Source organism: Scyliorhinus torazame, chromosome 6 (genome assembly GCF_047496885.1).
Source record: "Scyliorhinus torazame isolate Kashiwa2021f chromosome 6, sScyTor2.1, whole genome shotgun sequence".
Lineage (NCBI taxonomy): Eukaryota > Metazoa > Chordata > Chondrichthyes > Carcharhiniformes > Scyliorhinidae > Scyliorhinus > Scyliorhinus torazame.
In genome coordinates this window covers 310051943-310065192 of record NC_092712.1, presented here as the reverse complement: position 1 = coordinate 310065192, position 13250 = coordinate 310051943, and the positions used below count along the sequence as shown (strand labels likewise).

The 13250-nt window shown below is 54.7% G+C and overlaps 1 protein-coding gene across 1 annotated transcript in view; it reads right to left on the bottom strand.

Moving 5' to 3' along the window:
- Positions 1-3226: 3226 nt before the first annotated feature.
- The window catches only part of LOC140425585 (eukaryotic translation initiation factor 1b), an 11579-nt gene continuing 1555 nt past the window's right edge, over positions 3227-13250 (bottom strand). Inside the window, exons 2-4 of the mRNA XM_072510048.1 lie at positions 5961-6124; positions 5036-5137; positions 3227-3650 (exon numbers count right to left, since the gene is read on the bottom strand). Of these exons, the coding sequence (XP_072366149.1) occupies positions 3606-3650; positions 5036-5137; positions 5961-6124 (311 nt within the window). The 3' untranslated portion in view covers positions 3227-3605. The remainder of the gene's footprint in view (positions 3651-5035; positions 5138-5960; positions 6125-13250) is intronic.

Genomic DNA, 13250 nt, shown 5'->3' with positions numbered 1-13250 from the left:
TAAAAGCAAACTATCCAGCACCCTATGATAGATTTAAAAATGCTCTGACCGCACATGACGGTGTGGTGTTAAAAGACACCTTTTATGTGGTTCCTGAACAGGACAGGAATCAACTGATTTGTTTATTCCATGACGGTCATGGACATCAGGGAATCGATCCCACTACAGCCCACCTCAGGGCAGCTCTGTTGGTGGCCGAGTTTAAAAGACGATGTAACTCACTACGTTGAGAATTGCCTTATCTGTGTCCAGAACAATCCGGACAGATATGCCAAAAAGGCTCAGCTTAGTCACACCCGACCCGTTAATGGCCCCTGGACTAACCTCCAGATTGATTATATTGAACCATTGCCCCCCTTGCAGGAATGGTTATAAATATGTACTCGTGGTGATAGACACGTTTACAAAATGGGTGGAAGCATTCCCATCCAGAACGAACACGGCAAAGACCAGACAAGATTTTAACCCACCACATCTTTACGAGATGGGGACTCCCCCGCAGCATTGAATCCGACCAAGGTTCGCATTTTACAGGGCGTGTCATGAAGAACGTCCTCACGATATTTGGCATTACCCAAAAATTCCACATCGCATACCACCCCCAGTCAAGTGGTATCGTGGAGCGCATGAATCGGACCCTAAAATCAACCCTCAGAAAAATGGTCCAGCAAAACACCACTTGGGATTCAGTCCTCCCTTTTGCACTGACGTTTTTGCGAAATACGGTTTCAACATCTACAGGTTACACCCCACACACTCTCCATGACCGGACGCCCCATGAAAGGCACAGAATTTTAATTAGGATTAGATCTGACCAGCCCCGAAGCGACGGCCCTCACACACAAGAAAGCAGAACAACTGGTACAACCGCAGCGAAATTGGGCACAAGAAAGAAACAGAGCAAGGCCTGTTTCGATAAGACAGTGCATGCGATTGAGTTCAGTGTAGGACAGCAAGTCGTGTTCTCCATATACAACCCCAGCACATTCCTGTCACCAAAGTATTAGGGTCTGTACTGCATTGCGGACAAAGTCAGCCCTTCCGTCTACAAAATAAAGTATCCCAACGGAAAGACTGCGTGGTTCCATATCAATCAGCTGAAGGCATATGGAGCAGTCTAACCACACACGTCATGCTCGACGCAGCAGACCTTGCCTCACCCACAGCCAACGCAACCCTACCCTCCAGCTGCCTCCAATGAACGCAAGTCTCAAGTCAACGCTCGCTACGATAAGCGCTCCTAGCTACCAACCAATTGAACCAACCAAAAGTTAGCAACAGAAGAAAAGGGGTTAAATATGGAATATGGGTAAACACACAGTAAAGTATATTTTAACAAAGTCAAAACTAGCTTGCAAACAAAATGATTAACCTCCCGTCACTGCTAAGAAACACACCTAAATATCAGTACACTATGGTTACATTAGCTCATATGCTGCTCCTGATAAACTGCAATCAAAGAATGCTAGGCCTCACGTCTTATTTTTCTGGCCACATCCCTTGACTAACATTGACCAACATGAAAAGTCCAGTTAACATTTCCTAGAAATTCAATTGGCACCCTCATTAGGTGGGCCATTAACAGCAGGTTTAAAGGAGGGGAGGCAGTCCTTGTAACAATATCAGCTAACGTGGGATCCAAAAAAGGGATATCGGTGGGGATTCAGTAGGGATAAGGTAGAAGGGACTGAAGGCTGGCTGGTCTCATTGAACAAGATGACCTGACACGGGAGAGAAATTAGATAAAGATGCAAGCCCAGAGAAGTCTTAACGTTTGACCGTGGATTAAGAAAAGGGAAGCGACAAGTAACAGACATTTTAAAGATTGAAATAAAGCCGACATGGGCTAGCTTTGTATTCCATGATAATCTTGGAACAGTGAGCAATTTTGGCAAATCTGGTGGGAAACGGTTAAAAGTATCTGTGAGCTGCACACAGAAAAATACTTTTCACTGTACCTCGGTACATCACAACAAATCCAATCATCATCCATTCAAATCTACATACGTTGGACTTCTAGATCTTAAGCAGACAAGACCAACAAACGGTGAAGGCAAGTAGCTACGGATATTTTGATGAAAAAAAAAGCCAAAGACTCGATAGCAAGAATTTTGAAAAGTAGCGTTAAGTGAATTGGAAGCCCCTTCTGCCCAAGGAAGTCACGGTTGGAGGATGGTACTTGAAATCCGAGATAGAATCAGTGATCGACATCATTAGAGTACGAAGGCCATGTGCGATGGCAATGTTAAGGAGGTGGCTGCGAATGTGGGTTGGAGTTAAGAGGGAGACAGAGGATAGTGAACTCAGGAGAGCACGAGTTGGCAGTTGAAATGAAATTACCATGCATTTGAAGTCGCCCAATGCAGCTGAGGGAAGAAAAAGGTGTCCAATGTACTTTGGCCAGTGGAGGGCAAGGATTTTAAATGAAGCCACACGGATGGACCTAGAGTAGAGGAAATGCCCATGGAGCACTGATCTTGACCGAGCAAATGGTGGAAGAAAGAACCATAGAAGCAGGGAGGCTCAGGCAATCCAATTGAGAACGAGCTCATGGGTGGCAAGGGCCTTGTGGAGAGAGATGGGAGATCCCCAGCAGCTGATAATCAGGGCATTGAAGTGCATAATGTACTGTGAGCTTGACAATCAAGATGTATTCATGGTGTAAACTGAAATGAATGATCACAAAACTTGTCAACTCGACCAACCTGCAAGAGATTAGGATTCCTGTATTGTGGAATGCAAGGTAATGTAGCTCAGCATGCACAATTCTGTTAACAGCACAAGTCATCTTAAATGGGTGCGTTTTCCATATTTATTGCCAGATTAATTATAATTATGCGACAAGATTTCTCTCCAGAGATAAAATGTGTAATGCAGGGGACTCAAAATTATACTGCAAATCTCAAACAACGGGCTAATATTTCAAAAATGTGAATCAGAAGATTTCATTAAGTGCCAACACAAGACAAGCCACAATAAACATGTGTGCAAAATGCAGTATTGAAACAATGTGATTGAGAATCAACTTCAGAAAAGAGAACAGGAAAAAAAAAAAACTCCAAAATGGGAGCATGGGCGATTAGTGAAAAAAATGCAACCAGCTTGTGAAATTAGGAGTATGGTCCAAATTACAAATTTAAACATTACAGGTGCACGCTGAAGTAAAAATGAGGATAAACAATTCAGACTTCCAACCACTGATCAATCCATTCAGAACAAACCACTCTTCAGAATACATAGCTGGTTTATTGTTAATTGCCTTATACAACATACATGGTTTTAATACAACAAAGAAACTTCAAAATCAGGAAAATTTAAGTAGAACAATTAGCACTAAAACATTTCCATTGGAAATGTGCTAAATATACATATGTCTGTCATTTCATTACCATCTTAGTGCAGTTTTCTTATGAGTTACTAGCCTAAATAGCACACTTCTTCTGTAGTCATGCATATCGGAGTTTAGTTCTGAAGATCCAATCACATAGGAAGTCCATTCACAGCAGTAATTCATTCCTGCATAATATATGTGTGTATATAAGCTAACAAATATAAAAAGAACCAGCCATACAACAGGAAACTTCAAGAGCTGTCACGCACATCTTTTAGAAGCCGTGGACCTTTAACTGCTCCTCCTTCACGATGCCAACCTGAGAGAAAAAAGTAAAAGACTGTATACAGGCAGGCTTAAAGAATCCTCATAAAAGTTGAATCAAGAATTCATGATGCAATTCACAACTGGTGTACAAAACCCACAAGAGATGAAAACTAAAATTTGTTTCACAAATACATTCACGGCAAGGCAACATTCTGTGCAATAGCAAGAGCCAACGGCCTGTCACAGATCAGCTGCTTTTGGGACTCCTCTGGAACATTTGCTCAGGGTTGAATTAATAGCACTCCTTCCAAAGGCAGTAATAGAGGGGAGAAGAAAGGAACTTATTTTAAACAAGTCACAAGAATTTCACAGAAAGACCAGCAGGGAAACCCAAAGACAACGCTTCCTCACCACTATCCAGAGCATTCAGGGAACATTTGTCAATCTAGAGCATGCACTGGTGTAAAACGTCATGGTTTCTCAAGGCCAGGGTGGTTCAGTTGATTCTCAATTCCACCCGACATGCTAGATCTTTTCTCACTGATGGAAGCAGAGTCTTTGGCCAACCTCACTCCTTATCACTGAATATCGTCCCCTGCCGTTTCACCAGACACTAATATCTGCATTTCCCATTTCTCCAGGTATTACTTTCTCAACAGCAGCTCAGATCCAATAGTTTAAAAAATCTTGGTTGATTTAACTTAAACACACAAAAAATGACAAATATCAGATTGGCTTGCAAGGAAAATTAAAGCCCAAGGAAAAGGGGCACTGGTTGTACAAATTAATTTGGCTAAAGTACAGAAAGTGGTGAATGGCTGTTTTTCCGGAGTGAAGGGAAGTATAGTGTTGCCCTCAAGGTTGATATTGGGAACACTTCTCAAATTGGTGACCTGGGTAAAAACTTGCGCAGATTCAAAATAATTCAGGTGGATCATATTAGACTTCAGAAGGACACAATGCAGATTAAATATGAAATGCTTTCTTGTAGCAAGAATAAAGAGGCAATATAAACTAACTAGTACAATTTTAAAAGGGCGCATGTACACAAACTTATGATGGTGCTAAGAAAGTGTAGTAGAGATAAAATATTACAACCCTATATTTTTTTTAAAACTATGGGCCCGATCTGGAGTAGTATGTCCAAGTCTGAGCACTACATTTTAGGAAGGATTTACTAGATGGTACGAAGGATTAAATGTTTCGATGCTGCCCGCATTTTCAGAATCCGATCTCTCCAAATGTAATTAATGCCATACTAAAGACCTTCATGTACTTGAAACAAAGTTGGCAAATACAGCTCCCACTCAGTGAAATTATTTTTTAAACCCATCACAGGATAAATCAATTTCAGTGGCCCAGCAGGTAGATTACAAGTTATGTCAAATATACAACTTTACTCATTTTCTCAGGGAAAAAACTGAACTTTTGCCTCACCTCCAGGAGAAATTGGCAGATATTCTTTCGCTGGTCACCCTGAAGTTGGATTACCTCACCGTATTCAGGGTGTTCTATCACAGTACCATTGCAGGCAAATTTCTAAGAAAACAAAATGATCAGTTGGACAGAATCTCAATTCCAGGTGGTAACTTTGACTGAACAGGCAACTATTCCATTTACTTTAAAGCGATCAAGTAGCAAGATATTCCGTATCATGATCCTTTGTATAGGGCACAGTTTAAAATACACCCAATAGTCTAGTTTAGATATTTTAGTCCCAACGTAAAGGTTGGGCTGAGCCACCACCGTGCCACAAGGGCAGCCGTATAAATTTAGCTGTAAGTAGCCAAGTTTAGAATGACCAGATAGCACCTTTAACATAAAATGTCCCAAACAGATAAAAAGGTACAGAAAAGTCTGTGTACAAAAATAATGAAGTTGGTAGCAGTCAGCAGTTGATCAGGACTTAAAAGCACAAGCAGCGTAACATTATTTCCACTCATACCTGCAAGCTCCAGAGCACACACCGACAGTAAGCAGGTTCGGAGAATGGGGAGAGCTCAGCCATGATTGAAGGGCACAGCTGACTCTTATGGTCTTACCTATCATAACATTTTGTTCTTAAGTCAGCAACATTTTTCAGCTTTTTTTGTTGTTGAAAGAAACCAGGTACACTATCATTTGGAAACATAAGAATGGTGTAATGAGCTTCACTTGTGCTCACCACATAATGGATACCTTCATAAGAGATAAAAATAGACCGCATAGTCTTAGGCACATCAAGTTAAAGCTGTCCATCCGTAATTAGGAAATGGTAAATAAAATACATCACAAATGAATTTCCAACATTACCCTTTTGATCTGTAGAGCAAGTCCAAAACTAACTTCCATATCAAGTTTTTGCCCATTAAAAAATATATACCTTTTTAAAGGCTTTCACAAGTTTCTTTTTATCATAATCATCTGCGATGCCTTGGACGGTGGTCAGTGTCTTCCTGCCGTTACGCTGTTGAATTCTTATATGGATGTACTCTTCAGTCCCTGCCGGGAGGAGGTCGTCACCCTTAGTTGCATCAGCAAAGGGGTCTGCAACAAGATGCAAGAACATGAAACAAACTTTGATTCAATTACCTGAAATTTAACAGTGATCCAATTTGGTACTCATCCCCCCCCCCCAAAAAAAAAAACCAGCAACAGCACTTAGGCCAACTTCCCACCTTAAACCCCCTCTCCAATTGCCTACACAATTCCATTTTGATAGCCAGGGTTGAACGTCTCACCACCACTTCAGGACAGTGCATTCCAGATCCTAACCACTCAAATCTGTACTGGTTTGCCCAAGTAACGATTTTGTCCTGGAAGATGATCTCCATGCTTTCCTGGTTGAATTGATTGGCAAATAGGGGTGGATTCATCTCTAGCCCCTATAAGTGAACAAAGGTTATATACCTTGGATATAAGGGTGATATAAGAAGTGTGAGGTGATTCACTTTGGAAGGAATTAACAGGAATGCGGAATATTTGGCTAATGGTAAAGTTCTTGGAAGTGTGGATGAGCAGAGGGATCTAGGTGTCCATGTACATAGATCCCTGAAAGTTGCCACCCAGGTTGATAGGGTTGTGAAGAAGGCCTATGGAGTGTTGGCCTTTATTGGTAGAGGGATTGAGTTCCGGAGTCAGGAGGATATGTTGCAGCTGTACAAAACTCTGGTACGGCCGCATTTGGAGTATTGCGTACAGTTCTGGTCACCGCATTATAGGAAGGACGTGGAGGCTTTGGAGCGGGTGCAGAGGAGATTTACCAGGATGTTGCCTGGTATGGAGGGAAAATCTTATGAGGAAAGGCTGATGGACTTGAGGTTGTTTTCGTTGGAGAGAAGAAGGTTAAGAGGAGACTTAATAGAGGCATACAAAATGATCAGGGGGTTGGATAGGGTGGACAGTGAGAGCCTTCTCCCGCGGATGGAAATGGCTGGCACGAGGGGACATAGCTTTAAACTGAGGGGTAATAGATATAGGACAGAGGTCAGAGGTAGGTTCTTTACGCAAAGAGTGGTGAGGCCGTGGAATGCCCTACCTGCAACAGTAGTGAACTCGCCAACATTGAGGGCATTTAAAAGTTTATTGGATAAGCATAGGGATGATAATAGTATAGTGTAGGTTAGATGGCTTTTTGTTTCGGTGCAACATTGTGGGCCGAAGGGCCTGTACTGCGCTGTATTGTTCTATGTTCTATGTCCTTACATAAGGGCATCACTCTTGTATCCAAGAGGCATTGGGATCATAGCTAGTATCTACCAACCTTTAATTATTTCTGCACCACAGGTGCAACCCACCCAGTCGGGTGACTCAGCAACTTTTGAGTAGTCTTTCAAGTATCTCCAGTAACCCATCCAGAACTTTTTCCTCCATGACTTTGGAAGTAACACCTTTCTTCGTAAAGGCAGGTATAAAGTGAATTTGGTATTACACTAATTTACTATCTCAGTCATGCCCTCCATCTACTGAATCTATTCGACCCCCAAGTAACCTACCCTTTCACTTACTATTCCATTACGATTTAAACAGAGGGGACTTTCGGATTTCTGTATCTATTAGCTGCCAGTTTCTTATAAAAAACTGTGCGCATTCAGGTTTGTTCTCACTTTACCACCCTGTCATTTGCCTGATGCAACCGTTCCCTATTTTCACTTCACCCAGCTCCCAGGAGTGTACCTTGAATATATGAGGAAGAAGTGTTTTGGGGAGGAAATATATCTGTGGGGGAACCGAGAGAAGAGTGTGTAGCTGTGTGTGTGTGGGGGGGGGGGGGGAGAGAAGAGAGAGAGAGGGGGAGGGGGGGGAAGAGAGAGAAGAGGGGGGGGGAAGAGAGAGAAATGGGGGGGAGAGAAGAGGGGGGGAGAGAAGAGGGGGGAGGAAGAGAAGAGGGGGGGGGGGGAAGAGAGAGAAGAGGGGGGGGGAAGAGAGAGAAGAGGGGGGGAGAGAAGAGGGGGGGGAGAGAAGAGGGGGGGAGAGAAGAGGGGGGGAGAGAAGAGGGGGGGAGAGAAGAGGGGGGGAGAGAAGAGGGGGGGAGAGAAGAGGGGGGGAGAGAAGAGGGGGGAGAGAAGAGGGGGGGGAGAGAAGAGGGGGGGGGAGAGAAGAGGGGGGGGGAGAGAAAGAGGGGGGGGGAGAGAAGAGGGGGGGGGAGAGAAGAGGGGGGGGAGAGAAGAGGGGGGGGGAGAGAAGAGGGGGGGGAGAGAAGAGGGGGGGGGAGAGAAGAGGGGGGGGGAGAGAAGAGGGGGGGGGGAGAGAGAAGAGGGGGGGGAGAGAGAAGAGGGGGGGGGAGAGAGAAGAGGGGGGGAGAGAAGAGGGGGGGGAGAGAAGAGGGGGGGAGAGAAGAGGGGGGGGGAGAGAAGGGGGGGGAGAGAAGGGGGGGGAGAGAAGGGGGGGGGAGAGAAGGGGGGGGAGAGAAGGGGGGGGAGAGAAGGGGGGGGAGAGAAGGGGGGGGAGAGAAGGGGGGGGAGAGAAGGGGGGGGAGAGAAGGGGGGGGGAGAGAAGGGGGGGGAGAGAAGGGGGGGGAGAGAAGGGGGGGGGGGAGAAGGGGGGGGGGAGAGAAGGGGGGGGGAGAGAAGGGGGGGGAGAGAAGGGGGGGGGAGAGAAGGGGGGGGAGAGAAGGGGGGGGGAGAGAAGGGGGGGGGGGGGAGAGAAGGGGGGGGGGAGAGAAGGGGGGGGGAGAGAAGGGGGGGGAGAGAAGGGGGGGGAGAGGAAGGGGGGGGAGAGAAGGGGGGGGAGAGAAGGGGGGGAGAGAAGGGGGGGGGAGGAGAAGGGGGGGGGAGAGAAGGGGGGGGAGAGAAGGGGGGGGAGAGAAGGGGGGGGAGAGAAGGGGGGGGAGAGAAGGGGGGGGGGAGAGAAGGGGGGGGGAGAGAAGGGGGGGGGAGAGAAGGGGGGGGAGAGAAGGGGGGGGGAGGGGAGGGGTAGGAGAGAGAGGAGAGGGAGAGAAGAGTGTTGGCTGGGGGCACCTATGGAGTGCGTATGGGGGGTGTCGGGCTTTCGGATTTGTCGGTGAGGATAACGGAAGCTGGCTGGGCAACTCTTGCTGGGGGGGAAACGATTTGGGGGGGGGGGAAAGAGAGAATGAGGTAACCGATCGGGGGTGGGATGGCAGAATGTGCGGCGAGCGCTCGGGAGGGGGGGGGGGAAGAGAAAGGGGGGGACGGGGGGTTACGAGGGGGGGGGGGGGAGAAGAGGGTGACGGGGGGGGGGAGAGGGTGACGGGGGGGGGGAAGAGGGTGACGGGGGGGGAAGAGGGTGACGGGGGGGGGAAGAGGGTGACGGGGGGGGGAAGAGGGAGGGTGACGGGGGGGGGAGGGAGGGAGGGCGACGAGGGGGGGGAGGGAGGGCGACGAGGGGGGGGAGGGAGGGCGACGAGGGGGGGGAGGGAGGGCGACGAGGGGGGGGGGGAGGGGAGGGCGACGAGGGGGGGAGGGAGGGCGACGAGGGGGGGAGGGAGGGCGACGAGGGTGACGGGGGAGAGAGAGAGAGGGTTACGGGGGGGGGGGGGAGAGAGAGGGTGACCGCGGGGGGGGGGGGGGGCAGGGTGACGGGGGGGGGGAGAGAGGAGGGAGGGTGACGGGGGGGAGGGGGTGTGGGTGACGGGGGGGGAGTGAGGGTGACGGGGGGGGGGGGGGGGGGGGGGGGAGTGAGGGTGACGGAGGGGGAGGGAGGGGTGACGGGTGGAGAGTGACGGGAAGGGGGGGGGGGGAGAGAGAAGAGGGAGGGTGACCGGGGGGGGGGGGAGAGAAGAGAAAGAGAGGCTGACGAGAGGGGGGTAAGAGAGTGACGAGGGGGTGGAAAGAGAGGGTGACAAGGGGGAGGGTGACGGGAGGAGGGTGACGGGAGGAGGGGGAGGGTGACGGGAGGAGGGGGGAGGGGTGACGGGGGAGGAGAAGAGGGTGACGGGAGGGGGGGGGGGGGAAGAGTGACGGGAGTGGGGGAGAAAGAGTGACGGGGGGGGAGAAAGAGTGACGGGAGGGAGAGGGTGACGGGAGGGAGGGGGGGGGAGAAAGGGAGCGTGACGGGGGGGGGGGGGAGAGAGAGGGAGGATGCCGGGGTGGGAAGAGAGGGTGGGGGGGGGGGGGGGAAGAGAGGGTGACGGGGGGGGGGAAGAGAGGGTGACGGGGGGGGGGGAAGAGAGGGTGACGGGGGGGGGGGGGGGAAGAGAGGGTGACGGGGGGGGGGGGGGAGAAGAGAGGGTGACGGGGGGGGGGGGGGGGGAAGAGTGACGGGAGGGAGAGAGAGAGGGTGACGGGGGGAGAGAGAGAGGGTGACCGCGGGGGGGGGGGGGGGGCAGGGTGACGGGGGGGGGAGAGAGGAGGGAGGGTGACGGGGGGGAGGGGGGTGGGTGACGGGGGGGGAGTGAGGGTGACGGGGGGGGGGGGGGGGGGGGGAGTGAGGGTGACGGAGGGGGGAGGGAGGGTGACGGGTGGAGAGTGACGGGAAGGGGGGGGGGGGGAGAGAGAAGAGGGAGGGTGACCGGGGGGGGGGGGGGGGGGGAGGGGGGGGGGGGGAGAGAAGAGAAAGAGAGGGTGACGAGAGGGGGGTAAGAGAGTGACGAGGGGGTGGAAAGAGAGGGTGACAAGGGGGAGGGGTGAAGGGAGGAGGGTGACGGGAGGAGGGGGAGGGTGACGGGAGGAGGGTGACGGGGGAGGGGGGGGGGAGAAGAGGGTGACGGGGGGGGGGGGGGGGGGGGAAAGAGTGACGGGAGTGGGGGAGAAAGAGTGACGGGGGGGAGAAAGAGTGACGGGAGGGAGAGGGTGACGGGAGGGAGGGGGGGGGGGGGGGGAGAAAGGGAGCGTGACGGGGGGGGGGGGGAGAGAGAGGGAGGGTGCCGGGGTGGGAAGAGAGGGGGGGGGGGGGGGGAAGAGAGGGTGACGGGGGGGGGGGGGGGGGGGGGGGGGGAAGAGAGGGTGACGGGGGGGGGGGGGGAAGAGAGGGTGACGGGGGGGGGGGGGGAAAGAGAGGGTGACGGGGGGGGGGGGGAAGAGAGGGTGACGGGGGGGGGGGAAGAGAGGGTGACGGGGGGGGGGGGGGGGAAGAGAGGGTGACGGGGGGGGGGGGGGGAAAGAGAGGGTGACGGGGGGGGGGGGGGGAGAAGAGAGGGTGACGGGGGGGAGAAGAGGGTAACGGGGGGGGGGGGGGAAAGCAGAGAGGGTGACGGGGGTGGGGGGGAGAAGAGAGGGTGACTGGGGGGGGGGGGGGAGAAGAGAGGGTGACTGGGGGGGGAGAAGAGAGGGTGACTGGGGGGGAGAAGAGAGGGTGACTGGGGGGGGGGAAGAGGGTGACGGGGGGGGGGGGGGGAAAGAGAGGGTGACGGGGGGGGGGGGGGAGAAGAGAGGGTGACGGGGGGGAGAAGAGGGTGACGGGGGGGGGGGGGGGGGGAAAGCAGAGAGGGTGACGGGGGGGGGGGGGGGGAAGAGAGGGTGACGGGGGGGGGGGGGAAAGAGAGGGTGACGGGGGGGGGGGAAGTGAGGGTGACGGGGGGGGGGGAAGAGAGGGTGACGGGGGGGGGGGGGGAAGAGGAGGGTGACGGGGGGGGGGGGGGGAAAGAGAGGGTGACGGGGGGGGGGGGGGGAGAAGAGAGGGTGACGGGGGGGAGAAGAGGGTAACGGGGGGGGGGGGGGAAAGCAGAGAGGGTGACGGGGGTGGGGGGGAGAAGAGAGGGTGACTGGGGGGGGGGGGGGAGAAGAGAGGGTGACTGGGGGGGGAGAAGAGAGGGTGACTGGGGGGGAGAAGAGAGGGTGACTGGGGGGGGGGGAAGAGGGTGACGGGGGGGGGGGGAAAGAGAGGGTGACGGGGGGGGGGGGGGAGAAGAGAGGGTGACGGGGGGGGAGAAGAGGGTGACGGGGGGGGGGGGGGGAGAAAGCAGAGAGGGTGACGGGGGTGGGGGGGAGAAGAGAGGGTGACTGGGGGGGGGGGGGGGGGAGAAGAGAGGGTGACTGGGGGGGAGAAGAGAGGGTGACTGGGGGGGAGAAGAGAGGGTGACTGGGGGGGAGAAGAGAGGGTGACTGGGGGGGAGAAGAGAGGGTGACGGAAGAGAGGGTGATGGAGGGGGGGAAGAGAGGGTGATGGAGGGGGGGAAGAGAGGGTGACGGGGGGGGGGGGGGGAGAGAGAGGGTGACGGGGGGGGGAAGAGGGGGTGACGGGGGGGGGGGGGGGGAGGAGAAGAGGGGGGTAACCGGGGGGGGGGGGGGGGGGGGGGGAGAAGAGAGGGTGACGGGGGGGGGGGGGGAAGAAGAGAGGGTGACGGGGGGGGGGGGAGAGAGGGTGACGGGGGGGGGGAGAGAGAGAGAGAGAGGGTGACGGGGGGGGGGGGGGAAGAGAGGGTGACGGGGGGGGGGGGGGGGGGGGGAGAGAGAGAGAGGGTGACGGGGGGGGAAGAGGGTGACGGGGTGGGAGAAGAGAGGGGTGACGGGGGGGGGGGGGGAGAGAGAGGTTGACAGGGGAAGAGAGGGTGATGGGGGGGGGGGGGAGAGAGAGGGTGATTGGGGGGGGGGGAAGAGAGGATGACGGGAGGAGAGGGTGACGGGGGGGGGGGGGGGGGAAGAGAGAGAGAGGGTGACCGGGGGGGGGGGGGTGACGGGGGAAAGAGGGTGACGGGGGGGGGGGGGGGGGGAGAGGGTGACGGGGGGGGGGGGGGGAGAGAGGGTGACGGGGGGGGGGGGGGGGGGGGGGGAGAGAGGGTGACGGGGGGGGGGGAAGAGGGTGATGGGGGGGGGGGGGAGAGGGTGACCGGGGGGGGGGGGGGGGGGGAGAAGAGGGTGACGGGGGGGGGGGGGAAGAGGGTGACGGGGGGGGGGGAAAGAGGGTGACGGGGGGGGGGGGGGGAAAGAGGGTGACGGGGGGGGGGGAAGAGGGTGACGGGGGGGGGGAAGAGGGTGACGGGGGGGGGGGGGGAGAGGGTGACGGGGGGGGGAAAGAGGGTGACGGGGGGGGGGGGGAAAGAGGGTGACGGGGGGGGGAAAGAGGGTGACGGGGGGGAAGAGGGTGACGGGGGGGGGGAAGAGGGTGACGGGGGGGGGGGGGGAAGAGGGTGACGGGGGGGGGGGAAGAGGGTGACGGGGGGGGGGAAAGAGGGTGACGGGGGGGGGGAAGAGGGTGACGGGGGGGGGGAAGAGGGTGACGGGGGGGGGGAAGAGGGTGACGGGGGGGGGGGGAAAGAGGGTGACGGGGGGGG